The sequence below is a fragment of the Rhinolophus hipposideros genome, assembly GCF_964194185.1.
Source record: "Rhinolophus hipposideros genome assembly, chromosome: 5".
Taxonomy (NCBI): Eukaryota; Metazoa; Chordata; class Mammalia; order Chiroptera; family Rhinolophidae; genus Rhinolophus; species Rhinolophus hipposideros.
This window is the reverse complement of record NC_138051.1, coordinates 76,509,275-76,527,847: the sequence shown is the minus strand read 5'-3', so window position 1 is coordinate 76,527,847 and position 18,573 is coordinate 76,509,275. Positions and strand designations below refer to the sequence as shown.

General features: G+C 40.8%; 1 protein-coding gene across 19 annotated transcripts in view; it reads right to left on the bottom strand.

Moving 5' to 3' along the window:
* The window catches only part of SIPA1L1 (signal induced proliferation associated 1 like 1), a 335,407-nt gene that overhangs the window by 45,641 nt on the left and 271,193 nt on the right, over nt 1–18,573 (bottom strand). For all 19 annotated transcript variants that reach the window (XM_081047663.1, XM_081047664.1, XM_081047665.1 and 16 more), the window contains 2 exons: nt 17,140–17,409; nt 1,536–1,685 (listed from right to left, as the gene is read on the bottom strand). In XM_081047663.1, coding sequence (XP_080903789.1) covers nt 1,536–1,685; nt 17,140–17,409 — 420 coding nt within the window. The remainder of the gene's footprint in view (nt 1–1,535; nt 1,686–17,139; nt 17,410–18,573) is intronic.

The window sequence follows — 18,573 nt, the reverse complement described above, 5'->3', positions numbered from 1 at the left end:
TGGTAAAACAGTCACTGGGCAACCTCACAAACAATGGGGAAAACCCTCAATACCACCTATGGCAGGGTTAAAATTAAACATTAAGTTGAGTAATTACCTCATTAAAATTACTGTGCACACAGGGGCACTGGAACCATGTTTCTAACATTAATATTCACCAAAACATTAATGTTTCAACTTACATTTTTGGTATGCATTTAAAGTATATTAGAGCCAGAAGAAAACAATGCTCCTTTTGTTATTATTGTTAGCTCATTTATATTTTATTGCTGTACTAACATCGAAGTTGCAGTGAATTCTTATTTTTTATGTCAAACCAGGCTATTTAAAATCTACTAATTAAAACAAGAAATAATTAGTTGGGCTTGTGGTGTGGAATAATAATACTTAACTCATAAAACCTTTTGTAAAAACTCATGAATAAGAGCTAACATTTTTTTCTAATTGTCACTGAAGTAATTAAAATAAGACATGTGCATTTTATTCTGCCACCAAGGGAATCCTGGGGGAGATACTGAGAACGGCAGGAGGGTGGGGAGCATATTTCATAGTGGTTTTATTACCTACTTTCTGCTAACGTAAACATTTAGCAACAATAACCAAAAAAATTCATACTTAATAGCTACAGAAACCAAAAAAAAACCACTGTAGGATGAAAAAACACCAACTATGAAGGTATTCTTAGTAAGTATGATTATTTTGTAACATGGTAGAATCTCAATAAACTAAGCAAATCGTGTGCATTTGTTAAAATATACACTTGGGGAAAACTTAGAATAGAAACGTTAGTTTTTATAAACTCCTTACATCTGATCATCAAGTGGTTTCAAGTTCTTCATCAAGTTTCCCCAGAGAGATACCTAGCAGGAAGTCACTGATGGTTCCTTTACTTTTCCTCTGGGCAAAGACGGTTTATGTGTGCCATGTAATGTTTTGCTGCTAATTACTTCCCAGTTTCAGACATTCCAATGTGTTTCCCTTTTTAGTAGTTCTAAAATCATGTACCTTTAGCTTTTTATTTTGTAAGTCTTGCCAGAAGCAAACAGTTACTTTCTGGTGTTTAGTGTCTTCAAAGAAGATGAAAAACAAAACAAAACCAATCCACAGGCTGAAATCACAGAAGACTTTTAAAGTGTGAAAAATAATTTTAAGCTTTGGCTATGATGATCATTTCTGCCACGTTAACAGCAAAACAAACTCTAACCAGTGCAAGCAGTATACTACTGAATTAACTTTGGAGGAAATATTAAGTGACAAAACCTTTCCTATGAAACTAGACAATACATCCCATGGAGAAATGGATGTAATTTGAGTTTTCTGCCACTGAGTCCTTAGAGACTAGAGAATCCTAAGAAGTGGTTTGAACCAGCCATTAAAACGGTTTTCTATCTGAAATATTAACCACATTTTCCCCTTTGCTCTTTTGTAAATTGATCAAGTCTGGCTGATGGAACTCATTTTACACCTCTGAATTACAGCTGAAAGGCAGCATTGTCAAGTGGGACCAAGTACGATGGGGCAAACAGCATACCTACCCTTCAGGCATGGATTTCTGCCTGTAAGTGCCCCCACCAGAGCCAGTCTCGCTGGATGAAGACAGGTTGCTGGGGGAGTTACGACACTGCTGGGATCTTGCTAAAGCCATAGATGACACCGTCACATAGATGTCCGAACCGGGAGAGAGCCTATATATAGAAAGCAAACATATGAAGTCAACAATTCAAAGGGAAAAGTCCCAAGGCATGCAGGATGGACAATACCATATAAATGCCACAAAGGCAGCAACTACATGGAGATAGTGAAAATGAAGCCAGCTGGAAGCCTACAAAAGAAACTTCCCCATAAATCTACTCTCCAAGGGAACAGTTGGAAAAGTGCCTTGAATGGCGTGTGTGTGTATGTGTGTGCTGTCAAAAAATAACAGGGGGAAAAAACATGTATGTTTCCAAAAGCTGCCAGAATTCAATGGGCTGATTTGCTTATGCAGTTTCTTAGTATGGCAGTGTAGAAGACAACTGAACCTCAGTGACATTTATGCAGCAATTAATTCCAATTTTTCACACTGGTTCTCTCAGCATATATGACCAGTGAGACTGGTACTTTGTATGCTTCTTTGTTTTCCAATTTTATTACTCAGAGTCTGGAATAAATATTCAGATTTTGCTATTTAGTATTTATGAATTCGGGTGATAGTAGCATCACCAGATAAAACCCTCCATGAAGAAAAATGCCTAGAACTGCAGTTGTTGGATTTAATTGGAATTATTGAATTTATGTAATATTACAGTAGAGGTGTGCTCTGTATAACCACCTAATACATCGATTTCTAAAGTTATGGATCCTTCACCCTGCTGACTGGTTCTTGAGAATGAAACCGGAATTTTGTAGTCAGGACAGACATATATTTTTTCCCCTCTACCTCCTCTATTCTAGTAGGCAATGACGTAACCACTGGAACATCAATGTGACACTGACAACTGTGATGAGCTGTAAACTAAACCTTAATAACAATGATCAGAAGAGAATGCTGGCACACATCGTGTGACTCTTGTAAAAGGGCAGGTCATGTCCCTTCTATAGCTGAGGAAGTGGAATGGAAGCCATTCATCTGGTAAGCCAGAACTCTTCATTCTAAGCCCTCTGCAATCTATGCTCAAGTATTGCTGTTCCCTAGAGAAGGCTGGGTTTTCTTCATAGGACAGTTTGCAAGGGGTCTGCATGGTCAGATGATTTTGCAGATAAAGGTATCTTTTACTCAAGCCAAAGTTCTGAAACTTGAGGCAGAGCCTGATTCACGGAAATATGGCAGGTCCCTACAGTGAACCTATGAACTTTCTGTGGTAGGGCAGGATGGGGTTTCAGGTACAAGAAGTTGACAGAAGGGATAATAGGACCACAATGAGAAGCTTTTCTAACAGCAAAAGAACAAAGATAGATACTGAAAAGTATGACTCCCAAATGCATCTATGCCCAAAGGGCAGAGCTGACCTGAGAGCCAGCTCTTTCTCCTCAATACATCTATTATCTCCAGCTGTTTCCTAAACATCTCTAGGGAACACCTTCACCAGCAGCTCAAATCAAACCACCTAAAAACTGATTGTTTCCATCTTCCCACTCTCCATACTCTAAACCTGTCCCCCCTATATGTTATTCCAAGTTAAATATTTTGAAGCCATTCTCCCCGCTCCACCCTTGCCTCATCTTCCACAGTCAATTGGTCTAATTAAGTTCAACTATTTACTGAGTACAAACTGTGTGTCAGGCACGCTAGTGCTAGTCTTGAAAACGTAGACACGGAAGATAACTGGACTCCAGCTTGCTGATTGTCCATTAAGCTCCCCCATCTCCAGCCTGGATCAGTATAACGGTGTTTTAACTGGTCTTCTGACTTCCAGGCTCTGTCCACCCCATACCTCCAAACCACCCCAACTAGTCCGAGTCATCTAACTGCTAATAGCCTCCATAGCTTCCCTGTACCTATAGGATAGAGGACCAAGTCCCCAGCACCCTATTCCAGGCTCTGGACCACCTCTTCCAAGCCCATCCTCATCCCTAGCTCTTTACCTACCTCCACGCACCACACAATCTGGTCATATTCAGTATGCTCCAGTTCTCAGACTCACCCACCATATTCCTACCTCTTCTTATCTTATCCTCTCTGCCTGGAATGCTTCCCCCTTTTTTCACTCACATCAAATCCTCTTCCTCCAAGGCTGAATTCCAACAGCACAGCTCTGAATTCATAGATTAATTAGAACCTCCTCAAGTCCCACAACAGTCTGCTTTTTGCACCCTTATAGCGCACCCTTAGGAATGGTGAGCTTTCCATGTGTCCGTCTCCCCAGTTAGATTCTGTCCTTAAGGGGCAGGATTGAGCCTTATTTATCTTTACAGCTCTGGTTGTATAATGTTATGTTTGAAGGAGGATACCCACCAGCAGTATGAAGAATGAAGAACAGTAGGTGGTACAGCATAAAGGCCCACAGTTTATATCAGGGGCATCAAGCCAGGGCTTCTCAACCATGGTGCATCTGTATCAATGGTCGTTAATGTAATAAAGGGCCAAAATTTGTGAATAATTTACTAAAAACAATCATAACCCATTCCAAGTTAATATGCTTTCTTAAATGCAAGAAAAGGGGATGATGGAATTACATCCTGACACCCTGGTGCATATCATCAATCTGATATATAAAGGCGAGAGAACTTACTGACAATGCCTATTCTACACAGCGTGAAATGGGACACATAAGGAGACCTAGGACGCTACGTCCTTGGGGCGATGTGATGCGAAGCTAGGAAGAGGCAGAGTTCTCAAGGTCCTCCGGTTAACATCACCAATCTGGTCATTGCCACACAGACTCCGAGAAACGTGGGCTGACCACACAGCTGGCATCCTCACCAGGATGGCAGGCTTAGCAGACGGGTGTGTGAGAGGCGCTACGGGGGGAGTCACAGACCAGTGTGGTCACGCAACACTAGCTCATCCCTACTTCGTGGAATGTGTTTTGATAAGAGAAAGATTGAGACATTTATCTGGGCACCATAAAATAGACATTTCTTTATTTTTTTCCATTAAGACATCTCCCAACTATCTCACTATTTATTCTAGAATAATTGGAAGAGGACTGGAGGGGGGAGGAATGGGAGGAGAGTAGGGTACAAAGAAGAAAACTAAGAATTAAGGAGCGGCACAAACCCAAATGTAACAAGAATTTGGCTTTTATATGCACCTAATACAGAGAAAATTCATACAGAGAAAGTTTCATTTTGTAGCTGCTTTGATTTTCTTACTGCAAAGAGGAGATGTTACAGAAAGATAGAAAAGAAAAAAAAAGAGACAGCAGAAGGTTAACATGGCTGGGGCCTAATGATTTTTAAACTCTCTTCAAGGTAAACAAGTAATGCCAATTGATTATATTTATGGTTTATGTTAAAATGTTTATGCTTTGATGAGGAAGTGACAACATGATTCCATAGGGAAAGTCAAGACGTAACTTTTATATCTGTATTTACAGTTTGCTTTTCCTACCCTGCTCTCCAAAACTTACATTAAGCTAAAATATCTCATGCTCGCTCTCAACCTCAGCTCTTTTATTTGGCAAGTGTATCAGAAAATTCTACTTGGTTACTGGAGTTATCCCAAAGTGAAAAAATAGCGTTTCCAGAAGACCGACATTCATTCCCACCCCTTTTCTGCATTTATATAACTCAATAGTGGCTTTGTTTTCTGACTGTTTACACACACAGAACACATGTACAGCAACTGATGGAGTGGCACCCAAATGTTTTTACGACTCTAGATGTATGCGTGATGGTGGTGGTGGTGGTGGTGGTCGTGTGTGTGTGTGTGTGGGGGAGACCAGAATTCTCCTTTATTCTGAGGACTTACCATTCTTTCTTAATACTCTGAATTTGATACCATCACACAAAGATTATTTGAGAACAGACCTAGTTCAGGGAATGGGAGGTACCGCTGGCGGACACTGGCAGTCCACTTCTGCCAGAGAGAACCTGCAGCTGATCATTATAAGAAATTGGGCTGCTTGCTGTCTTGCCACTTTGAAAAAGAGTCCCCCCCCCAAATTGGTTCACCTGGGAAGGAGCATGCTGACCTCTTGAATCTCTGTCTTCCTACCCACTCTATTTTAAAGGTTGCTGAGGCCAGTGAAGAGTTAGACTGCAAGATCACACGTCTTTTCTTCTCTTTTGAGGTAAACCCAGACCTTTCTGCTTTGTCTTCCTCTTAACGAGCCCAGGACATCCTAGATGTTAGTGCTCAAACACATCTTTCAATTGCTGTGAGACCTTTCAATTCTATGGAATATAAGAAATAACCTTTTAAAAGAAGGCTGTGGTCACTGTCAGAAAGGAAATTTCTAAACCTTTTTGCCTTCATTTCAATAGATTCTCTCCCTTCTATTTTTATAAATTTAGCCAAGAAATAACTAAATGTTTTTAAACTGATATTAAATGTTCTCTTAAATGCTCGCTATTAATTACCTCTGCAGAAATAAAATACCAGGGTTTTTTTTATTGTACAAAGAATGCAGTGATTGAAAAAGTCATGATCATCAGTCCGACAGACACTGCTTCCATAGTCTGCAAGACACACAACAGCTCTTCATTTATATGCAGTGCATATTGTTGCAATGAAAGCAGAGTTGAAGGGGATGGACACTTAAGAGATGGTCCAAGATCAGTATCATTTCCTTATTTTTCCAGAAACGTTCTCATACTAGTGTAAGAGAGAACTGTTTTAAAAAGCCCTGATTTCTAATAAAATAGCCAGCCCCTGCCCTCTACCACACTTTTCCCATGAATCATACAGGTTAACATGAACAGACTCTTATTAAATCGATCTCTTCATGTTGTGACTGATTATAATTTATCAATTTATGGATAAGGAATTCTCAGTATCCGAGTCACTGACGCTAAATATTTTTTTCTGATAGTTATGTAGTATAGGTTTAATTATGCTTCTGTTTCCTGCTTTTTACTTCAAAGTGACAGCACTGCTTAGATGTGTCCAAGGAGATAAGACCTTCTGTAACTCAAGTGCAAACAGGGGATGATGGTAAAAACAATTGTGAGGGTTTCCAATAGTAGCAACGACTGACCAATTAGATCCTTACGTGCATAATCAAGCACAGCATTCTACAACAACTTGGCAATTAAAACGCTATTCACCCATGGAACTGGGCCAAGTTAAAGTCTGTCTTCAGCAACGTGTATTAACCAGGGATTCTGCCAGAATTATATATACATAAAAAAAAAATTCTCTGAAATGTTTCAAGGTAATATAATTTGGGTTCTATAATCAGACGATATAAAGGAGTTGTGTTCAAATTCAAACATCTCATCCCTCTGTATTTTCATCTCTTCCTACTGTATACTTTGTGAACCAAAGCTACCCTTGGCTTTCTGACCATACAATTCCTATCAGCTCTTCGGGCTGGATCATGGAAATCCTGTTCTGATGAGCCTCCTGTGACAAGGTCAATTTACAACAAGGAATAACACTCTTGCACAGTTAGGAAAACACGCCAATTCATCATGCTGAGATAAATGGATCATCACAGCTGTTGGCAAGCTGTTGGAAGTTCACAGCCTGGCACACATCATGGGTGCCTCTTGAGAACAATCAATTTTATACATAAGGGTGACTGAAAAGAACAGAAAGTAAAAATGGAGTGCATGCAGGACCAGCTACATAATTTGTGGGACTCAGTGTAAAATGAAAATGTGGGTCCCCTTGTTCAAACACTATCACAAATGTCATGACAGTGACAGCAGAGGTTGCTGTATAGGCTGCCCACCCCAGACGCTGGCCCTGATTACAGCACGTGTGACCGGGCCTCCTCAGCATGCAAGCATGCATGCGTTCGTTTGGCAAGTATTTCCTGAGTGCCATCTACATATGGTGGTGGATGTCATTCATGTAGGACGGTAGCTAAGTTAGGGGCTCTGCCGTCCCCAGGCCTTTAGTGCTGATCTCAGCTCTACCACTAACCAGCTATGACTCTGCACAAGTTATTTCATCTCTCAAACCCTGAGCACTCTTATTTGTAAAAGAGATAAAGAGCAACCAATTTACTGTGCTGTTGGGTGGATTAACTGAGAAAACTTGCATAAAGGACTTTGAACAGAGCCTGGACCAGAATATGAGCTCAAGAACAGCTACAGTTTTAAAGAAAAACACACGTAAAATGTGACTGTCATGCGGGCAGCACAAATAGAGTGCAGAGGGGCTCAGGCAGGTTAGAAGTCAAATCTTCTTGGGAAAACCAGGGGAAAGGAAGCCTTCTAAAGAAATGCACTTGAGATAGGTCTTGTGGGAAACCAAGAATTTTCACAAAAGTCAGGAGTTAAGACAGAGGGATGTAAGGCCACCACGATGGCATGTTAAGCTAGAGCACTAGACCTGGGTGGGAGATTGGTGGGGGGCATGGCCGGAAGGATGAGTGGGTTTTGCAGGGTGAGCTCTCGGTAAGGCGAGGACGCAAAAAATTCATCTGTGAGGCAGCAGGAGACACAGAAAGCTGAGCAGCAAAGCAGTGGTGTGGCCAGAGCTGCCCCGAAGACCCTGGGTCAGCAGGCATTAAAGGGAATGCCCAAATAATGCTGTCCCTTTTCTTTTGCCAAAGTCCAAGAGAACTGATGAAATAAGCCTAAAATTTGATTGATATACAGATAGACAAGAATCATTAGCCCACCGCAAATACTAGCCTTTTTGGTTAGTCCTACCTTCCACCAATATTCACAAATACTTCACGAAAAGAAACCACAACTAACTGCTTTGATGAAAAGCTAAGTGGTTTTGGGGGGTGGAGGGCATATACTAGGATTTTAAAGACTAGGAAAAAACTGAAAATGAATTCATTCCCTATTTCACTACACAAACAGAACAAGGTGGGATATACAACTCAAAGCAACAAACAAACAAGACAAACAAAAAAAAAAAAACAAAAAAAAATCACAGACACAGACAACAGTTTAGTGGTTACCAGAGGGTAAGGGTGGAAGGGGAGTGGGAGAGAGAAGAGGGGAAAGGGGGTCAAATACATGGTGAGGGAAGGAAACCTGACTCTGGGTAGTGAGCACAGCATGCAATATAGAGATGACGTATTACAGAAATGTACACTTGAAACCTATATAATTTTACTAACACATGTCACCCCAATAAATTTAATAATAATGAAAAAAGAGAAGTAGAAGCTGAAATACAACACTCCATCCTGGCCTCGGCTTGGAGTGGCTACCCATGTATACTTTCCTCCAAGACTCCTATCCCCTCCTTACAGCACAAACTACCTTCCTTTTCCACAGAACTGTACCAGTGCTAATATCTTGGATTTCAGAAATTTTGAGTTCTACAATAAAGTCCCAACCATTTGCAAATTAGCCCATCAATAACTTAACAGCACATACTGCTGACCGCGGTTCAGGGCTGTATGACAATGCCTCATCTCTACATCTCTACTTTTATTTTGTGCCATTTAGCATGCCACCATAATTTGTCATTTTAAAAACATAATAGGAAACCAAAAGAGGCAAATAAAAAGCAACAGATTTGGAAACTACAGGCTATTACTTAGGCTGGGTTCTGATTCTCTCCGGGAGTAGAGACCCCTGGGGAGATAGTGAATGCCTCCATACACTGCCAGCAGGAGCACAGGTGTATGAGTCAACCCTGTCCTCTGCCATCTCTCCTTGTGTATTTAGGCAGAGCAACGAGGTGGGGTGTGCCTAGGCCAGGCCTCCCTGGGAAGCCGAAATGCAGAACACTCCGTGGACGTGAGTGGGAGGGTAAGACCCCCTGCTGGGCACATATAGGAACACAGTTTCTTACTGACACACGGAGCAATGTAGCCACACGCCACCTCACTGCTCTCCCAGAATACATACGACTGTTTTTATAAGATCACCTAATTCTAATTTGCACGGACAGCAGCATTTTGTACGTCTGCAACCGCATACAGTTCACTGTGGCTGTTTTCAGCACGGCAGGCCTCCTGAATTCATCCTGTCTCACCAACATTAACCATGTCACGGTCACTGAAGACAACACAATCTGCTTGTGGAAAACAATGACCCACCACACTCGTAGCGCACATCACACCGGAGAATGACTCACCAGCCCAGGATGGCAGCTCTACCTGTACCCCTGCAGTGCTCAACTTGAAGAAGCTTTTCACTTCCATGTAGCTGAGTTTGGAAGAGTGTAACAAAATGACAACAATGACATATAGCAACTACCATTCTCTAAGCCTCACTATGTCAGTCTGTCCTAACAGCTCAGAGTGGATAGAGAGTAACTGTATTATCTTAGTTAATCTTCACAGAGACTGTGAGAGGTGGGGCTAGTGCCCCATTTGATTCATGGAGACACTGAAGTGTAGGGAGGATAAGGAACTTCCCGTTGTCACATCATTCCCAAGGGCTGGGGCTGGAATGCAAGTCAAGGCCCCTGGACTGCAAGGGTTTCTGGGTGGATGACACTAAAACACTGGTGGTTCTGCAGGGAGGAAACCCAATGGGAACACTTCCTGAGACTGAGTGCAAAGCAGCCATTTTTGAGGCTCAAGGAATGATAAGCAATTCAAAGAGCCTGAGCTGGGGGGCCACATTGGTGCACTCTGGTCTCGTGCCCTGTGCAACTCTGGAGCTTGTTGAGGAAAGGGAACTGGGAGGTGTGCCAACCTTAAGCCACTGTGCCCATTTCCTGAATCTTAAATAGGAAACATCTTTGTACCAAATGTGAACTTGTAAATCATCTAGACATTCCAATGTGAATGCCAGAGTATGCTGGCTCCTTTGAAGAGTTGAGGGAAAAGAAGCCTTAGAGCCTGGTGAGTTTCGTCAAGTATGGCTCTGTGCTTTTCTGCCTTATCTCAGCAGACAAGTGAAAAAACACCAAAGCTCAGTTTCAACCAAACTGAAACTTTCTATGGGAAATTTAATCAAGAACAACTTGCATTTCACAATGAGTCAACTTTAGGCAGCTTTACCCACAATATACTTTTAACATAAGAGTACTGTGAACTTAGCCAAAAAAATTAAAGAATTCTACTTAAACATAGCTTTAATTCTATAGCTTTATATGACCACAGAATATTTCACTTTTATTTAATTAATTTTTATAAAAATAAACGAATTTATACCCAAGAGTCCATTGATAGATGAAGGGATAAACAAAATGTGGTACGTACAGTGGAATATTATTCAGCCTTAAAAAGGAAAGGTTATGGACTGAATGTACTCCGCCAGCCCGCCACACACACACACAGCAAATTCCTATGTTGAAGCCTTAACTCCCAATGTAATGATACTAGGAGGTGGGGGCCTTTGAGAGGTAATTAGGTTTATTTAGGTGGGGCCCCGATGATGGGAATAGTGCCCTTATAAAAGGAGGAAGAGACACCAGAGCTGGTTCTCTGGCATGTGAGGACATAGCAAGAAGGCGGCTGCCCGAAACCTAAGAGGGTGCTCATCAAGAACCAAATCTGTTGGCATCTGGATCTTCGACTTCTCTCCTCCAGAACTATAAGAAATAAATATCTGTTGTTTAAGTACGCAGTGTGTGGTATTCTGTTATAGCAGCCCAAGCTAAGACAGGAAGGAAATTCTGACGCATGGCATAACATGGATGAACCTTGAAGATATGCTAACGTGAAATAACCCAGTTACGAGAGGACAAATATTGCGTGATTCTACTTACATGAGGCACCTAGAACAGTCAAGCTCATGGAAACAGAAAGTAGAATGGTGGTTGCCAGGGACTGAGGAGACCAAGGGATGAGATGGGGAGTTAGTATTTAATGGATATAGAGTTTCCGTTTGGGAAGATGAAAAAGTTCTAGAGATGGATAGTGGTGATGGCTGCACAACAATGTGAATGTACTTAATGCCCCTGAAGTGTACACTTAAAAACTGGTCAAAATGGTAAATTTTATGTTATATATATTTTTCCACAACACAAAAATACAACAACAAAAAACCTGACATTTTCTCCTGAATTGATTTACTTCTGTTACTGCTTCTTTAAGAAAGTTCTTTTGCTTATTGCTTTAATTACTAAATAAAGTTTTAAAAATTTTATTGTGAGCCTATTAAAATGCCAGAATCTGTGGTTGGGTCGTTGGGATACGATGATGAATAAGACAGACTGCCATCAGGTGCCAAGATGGACGAATAAGATTAAAATGAAGAATAATAAATTCTGTGAAGGAAGAAGACTTTCAGGGATTTGAACATTCCCAGGAGGGACAATTAAGGTAGAATTGGGAGGAGAAATTAAAGAAGCCTGTCAGTAGCGGAGCTGGGCTGGGTAATAAAATACCAGTTAAGCGGCCCTGAGACTGGAAGGGTGGATCAAGCAGACAGCAGGCCAAGGAGGCAGCAAGGAGAGAGAAAACGTAGCCACAGAGAGTCACGTGCGACCCAGAGCCTGGGGTGACAGGGGTGAGAACAGGAGAGCCTGGTAGGTAACTTGCAGTGGGAGATGGACTAGAGACTGAAGGCAGAAATGAAAGCCAAGGCCTGAGGAGCATTTCTATTTTGATTTAGAGGCCTCCACGCATATGCAGCATGGAGGGGTGGAAAGCTGTTTGGGCCAGAAAAGTCTTCCTGTGAAATGAGAGCCCCAAAGGCAATGACATGGAGGAAGCTTAAAAACAAGAACTCAACACAAGTTAAGGACTTGATAACTAAATGGGTGTGGATATGGGGATGAGGATGGAGGAAAAGGGGACTAGGAATCCCAGTTCCGCTCTGGATACTCAGGTAGATGGCAAAGCTCTTCACCAAGGTGGGTAACACCTGAGAAGGAAGAGTTGATGGAGGGGCAGGAGTGAAAATGAAGTCAGTTTGGACTTGTATGAGACACTGGCTGACATTCAAGTGCAGATGTTCAGTAGGTAGTCACACATACGCATGTGCAAAGCAAAAAGGCGGTCAAGGCAAAATATATGGGGGGTGCCAAAATTATATGTGTGTATACACACACACACACACACACACAAACACACACACACATTTTAAGAGATGTTATCTATACTCAAAAGTAGTTCTCTGTAATCAGAAGTGTCTGGATGCTGATGATAACCCCTTTGAGCCCCTCTTATAACTGCAGAAGTCAAACATGATTTGTATTCATTTGTCATCAGTATGTATTGAGTATTACAAGTAATACAGTTTTGTGCTCGCTTCGGCAGCACATATATAAGTAATACAGTTTTTTCCTTTCTTAAAATGTGTATACATTCTTTTGGCACCCTCTGTATACCATTAAGGAAGTGCCCACATACAGATGATAGCTGAGGTTACTGAAATAAATTATTGTGAGATAGTGTGCAGTGTGGGATTAAGAGGAAAATGAGGAAGGAATTGTGGAGGACACAAAGTTGTGCAGGTGATGAGACTTTAAAGAGATGACAAAACACCACCACAAAACCAGGAGTAAAGTTTCGGCAGGCAAGGAAAAGGAGTTTGCAGGAGGGTGGCTTTAGCTTTACAAACATGGAGGTCAATGGGATGCAGCCTGCAATCCCAGAGCAGCTCAAAAGTTCTATGATTTAAGGATCTTCAAGTCAAGTCCAATGACCACGATCCAAGTGGCCAGGATTTCGAAAGTACAAGTCCTGAAACTTCTCACCGCAGCTAATATTCTAAATAAAGGAAGAGTACGAATGTAAAAGGAAGTAAATGGGTGCTTGCTTTGTCTCAAAATAGAAAATGACACAGTGAAGATTAGCACAGAACCTGCAGGAAACAAATTTAGAAAGCATTTTCTTAAAAATAAAGATTGGATGAGCACAAGACTATGATGCTCTCCGAGAGGAGAACTCTCTAAGTTTGCTTCAACAATATTCACCAGGCACACTCTTCAAACCCTGTATGGTGCTAGCCTCTGCTGAGGAGGGGGCTGAGGGGCTGCAAATGCACCCAGATCTAGCTCCATATAAATGGAGCTACTTAGAGCTAAATGCGGGTGGGGAGAGGGAAAGGAGAAGGGGAATAGTGTGCAGCACAGCGGGGAAAACCTAGAAGTACCAATGGTTCAATAAGGTCCGACACCACATATCTACATTAAGGCTGGTAATACTTCACCTAAAAAAAGAGAAAGGAATTTATTTTTATATGCTAAGATGTCTGTTATTTATGCAAAGCCCCTGAAATAGCTAAACTTTTCTGAACATATTAACACAGGTTAGGGTTTTATTACTGGCCCTGCATTATGTATAAACACAGCAATGTGTTAAGTTCAATGTGCTACAGCTAGCTATTTTTAGTTCAGCTCTACCCTTACACTCTAGAAAAATTTGAGGCCAAAATAATGATTACATCATAGTACCTATTTTGATTGAATACATATTAATTCTGTTAATAAATACTAGCCCTACAAATACTATAAAATTCCATACTCAAAAGGCTACCTAGAGAACATAAAGCTTACATATTTAAAACAAATAGAATCAGACTTTATTCTGTTTAGATGGCAAATGGGTCATCTTACCACATCAGTTTCTCTTAACAATGTATTAATATAGAGAGAACACAATTCAGCTAAATAATTTTTGTTAGCAACTACAAACACCAACCACGTTTTAGTATGTCATAAAAATCCTGACCTTGGTATTAAAGGAAAAGGATAATCTGTTCCACAAATATTTTTTTAAGTTGTTCCTAATGACCTTTAAGTCTAGGATCTTGCATACAATTCAAGAAAAACTATGTGTCTACAGGTAGTAAATTAACATTTTCATCTGGAATGAACTGTGCAGGATCCAGCTACAGCGAATGAAGTAGCCTGGGCAGGGTAGATAGACTTGACACGGCTGCTATAATAACTGAAGCTCACACAGCTGGTTTCTCTACAGTTAAACCCCACCTGCCTAAATAACCTGGGGGAGAAAAATTAATTGAATGAAACAACTATGTAAAGGCAATAATTTGGTCTCAGTATTAGGCCCCCGCCATTATTGGTAAGGCAAGATCCAAGGTATGGCAGACCTTGTCATTTGTTCTATTTGTGATTCACCTGAAAGGTCTATACCATATTTTAGAGATCGCCCAGGTAGAGATGTAAATGGCACCTGAGGCAGGGCTGATATGAAGGGGGGAATCAAATGGATGGATGTGCAGCGAGGGGTCCCAATTCCGCATCTCAGTAAGGTATTCTGTTCTCAGTCAGACTAAAAGGAATGCTTAATTTTTTTCAGTTATATTTTAGTATATTTTATGGAATGAATTATATTTCGTGGTAAACTTGATGAATACCCAAATATTCCTAAAATAGTAGCAAAACAGAATTTCTCAAATATTACCTGCCAAATTATGACTTGAAGTTAAAACTTAAAAAAATATATTGTATTAATAAAAATTAGGAATGATGGCATAGGTAATCAAATTCTTAAATTTTCATACATGAAGAATATCCAGCTAACTTCAAAATGAAGAAGCCAGATACCCTGAATATCCTGGAAACGTAGGGTTGAGATTTTCTAAGTCACCTACGCCCTCCATCTAAGATCTGAAATCTGAGTCCAGTGCCCTAAAGAATACCTGAAACTAAGAGGCCTTAGAGGGTATTGAATAGAGGTTAAATTCCCCTCTAACCACTGGTGGCCTCACTTCTGCCACTTTATACAGCTGAGAGAGTTACAGGGCTGCTCTTACAGTCTATTATGGTGAGCACTCACTGAGATTCCTTTTCCTCCGGGGGGAGTTAAAATGAAAGGCAGACACAAGTACATGCAGAAATCACCTCTAGAACTCAAAGAGTTCCATCTGGAAAAAAAAATGGAGTTGATGCATTGTCTAGCACTGAAAGCTGCTTGTATCACAGGATGATAATTAGCTACAAAAAATATTTTCACTTTTGGAGGTCAGTACGTTCAGCAATGAGAAGCTTCAGCTTCCGTTGCAAAAATTAAACTCAACATGGAACTGAAATATATTCTGCTACTGTATTATGTGAAATATTGTATAAAAAAATAGCACGAAAATAATTTCACTTGTAAAAGCCCGATGATTGTTCTGGAGGGAAAGAAAATAGCTCTGAGAGGAAAAAAAGGTCCTTCTCTAAACAATGTTTTCCTAGGTTCATCTTTCAAAATGTGGGCCAAATCATGAATTCCAGTTAACACACACACCTCAGAGAGAGCCAAGTTTGGGATGTGTAGAACAAAGAATTTATTCAGAGATCTCTTGGATGTTTTTCCTCCTCAAAAATAATGAAAGCGAGAGGAGTCCAGATGGGAATGCAGCCACTCTGGGAAAGGAATCTTTAGAGATAAATAGCAAGGCTCTGTAAACGAATCACCAGGATTGAATACGGAATTTTAGAAAAGACTAGTTTTTTACTGTTTGTTTGTCTGTTTGTTTTATACTAAATTATCTCTACATGGCATTCTAGTGTTTCTGAAATAGCTAAGTGACAATGTTTTATGCAATAGCTCAAAAGTTAGACTAACAGACATCATAGTGTGGTTTTTAAAACATCCAGCTTTCTGCTCCCAGTTTGAAACCATGACTATTTAAGCATAGCTGGAACCAGTTTTCATTACCATCCTGTTCAAGCTGGACCTGGTTCCTGCTGCTCAGATGAGTCAGGGTCACGTTTGGGCTCCCACAGGGACCTTCCTTCTACCCAGCATAGGGTTTCTGATTCCTTTCTAGCGTGGGAGCCACAAACACATTGTGAGATGAGCTCAAGACTAGCAGAAGTGATGGGGAAAGGACAGCGGGTGGACAGAAAGAAACTGGCTTCTTCTAGCAGGTGATTCGGCGGTTACTGAATTAAACTGTCTCTTTCATTCGTGTAGGTAATTAGGGGTAACAAATTTATAGTGTAATAACTTAAAATTTTATAGCCAATTTTTCCTTACATTTTCAAAGTATTTAATCTAGTTTCATTTTTGGCCTAGACTGTGGTTCGAAGTGCTGCATTTTATAGTGAATTCCAGACAGAAGTGCTAGGGAGTCCTTGTCAAGGAAGAGTTGATTGGCTATCATTTGTGAGGGAATCCACTGTGACTTTCAATTTAACAACACATCTTGTTTTCTCACTTTTTGGGATCCCTCAATCCCTCTCCTTTTTGTTTATTTTACTCAGGACTGAGTGTTTTCGTTTTAACACACCCACTATTTTCTTCTACTTTCCAGAGGAATGGAAAATGTGTTTGTGCTGTACTGGTTGTTTTCCTTTCTAACAATTCTTTATTAACAAAAAAACAGATACTCAACCAAAACCCAGCATTCTGTTGTCATTATCATATACTTATCCCCAAAGACAAAGACCGTCAAAGACGATAATAGGGTTAATGTCACCTCAAAGAACCTACGAAGTTCTAATCCATACGGTGACTAAGCATGCAGGGATGACTTCTGTTGATCCCACATGGAAATGAAAGAGCAAAGCACAACCACCACTACACACAGTCACATGTTATGCTGGAATATATCCTCATTTATCCTTATGACTTTGGAATGCCACCATGCTTTGAGAGCCACTCGTGCATGCATCTCAGTTTTAATTCTTGATTTTTAGTATAATACACTATGGGAAGACCTTAAAGCTGGTGCTATTCAAACTGGGGGCAGAGATTTAGAGCAAATCTGTGAAGGCACACTCACCGCCTCTCCAGGGGGCGCCCATCACTGGAGATGCTGCGAGGAATGTTGGCAGTTCTTTCTGGAGGAGGCATTTTCCCGTCTCCTTTCCCGGCATTCAGTCGCGACGTCATGGGACTCTGCACCTGGGATGGGACCTGGGGAGCATGAGGACCCTTGCTGGCATTCCTCTGCCATTTGTTGTTATTTCGAAAGGGAAACTTGAATTCGTACGAAACTCCTTCATTCATCTTGTACTCCATCACTGGCAGGCGGTAGGTTTCAGAGCAACTCCTATTAGTGGGAGGGCATAGAGACAAATTAATATTGTTTTTCCTTGTTGGTGGAACCACACTGATTCTCATTAACAGTTGAAATGGATCAAACACTTCATCCTCTACTTCAAACCATCCCTATAATTATTTTCCTTTCAAACACAAGAAACTCAGCAAGTATTACACTAGTATTTTCCTTTGCTTAATTCCAACTGAGGCGTCTGAGATATGGAGTCCATAAAAAACAAAGAAATCTAAGGTCACCTTGGTTGGGGGTGGGTGGGGGTTGGATGGGGAAGGTAGGGGACAGAGTCAGTACTAAAACTTGAGGAGTAAAGGCCACCAGGACAGCCGGACAGGGCAGCAGGCCCCTCAGATGAGGCCTCGGAGGAAACAGCCAGCTCTACATGCCCTTGATTACGTATTATGATTGGGGATCTAAAAGGGTGTACTATTTTGAATTTGTTGGCATCCTGGTAGTCAAAAAATTAAGTGTGTGTGTGGGGGAATCTTGAAATCCAAACTAAGAGCCAAATTTAGCTCAGAAGGAGAAAAAAAAGACAATCACAAAAATTCTACAATTATCAAATTACTAGGGAACAAAGCATAATTTGAAATCAGGCTTTTATTTTTTTTCCTTTCCCAAAATTAGACATCTCCCATAGCAGGGCTGTTTCCAGGTAGCAGCAAGAGTGAAATTAATGGCAGGCACAAATGACTTCTGTCACTTTAGCCCTTTTTGTGCCACCATACCAATCCCTAAACCTTGGGAAATGTGGAACCCACTTTCCATTCCCTTTACCCAAACAACCATGGAAGGATCAATTATTAACTTGATTGATAGAAAAATTACTGAAAAAAACCTATTCCCACTAAAGCATTAACTCAAATTGTGCATTTGAATTTCATCACTAAGTGAAAAAAAAAATGACTTTCCTAAAAGAATTTTGTTCAAAGACTGAGAAGCAGGCAGGAAGATTTGGAAAGGAAAAGTTAAGAATGATTGTGAAAAAGCCCTTTGAGAAGTACTTTAGAGATAATACGAGGTGTGATCAAAAAATACAGTGAATGTTTAAATTAAAAACGTTTATTACAATAAAAGACACATTGACATTAATCCCCCTCAAAATACTCCCCCTCGCTTCGAACAGTTATCCCATCATTCTTGCCACTTTCTGAAGCA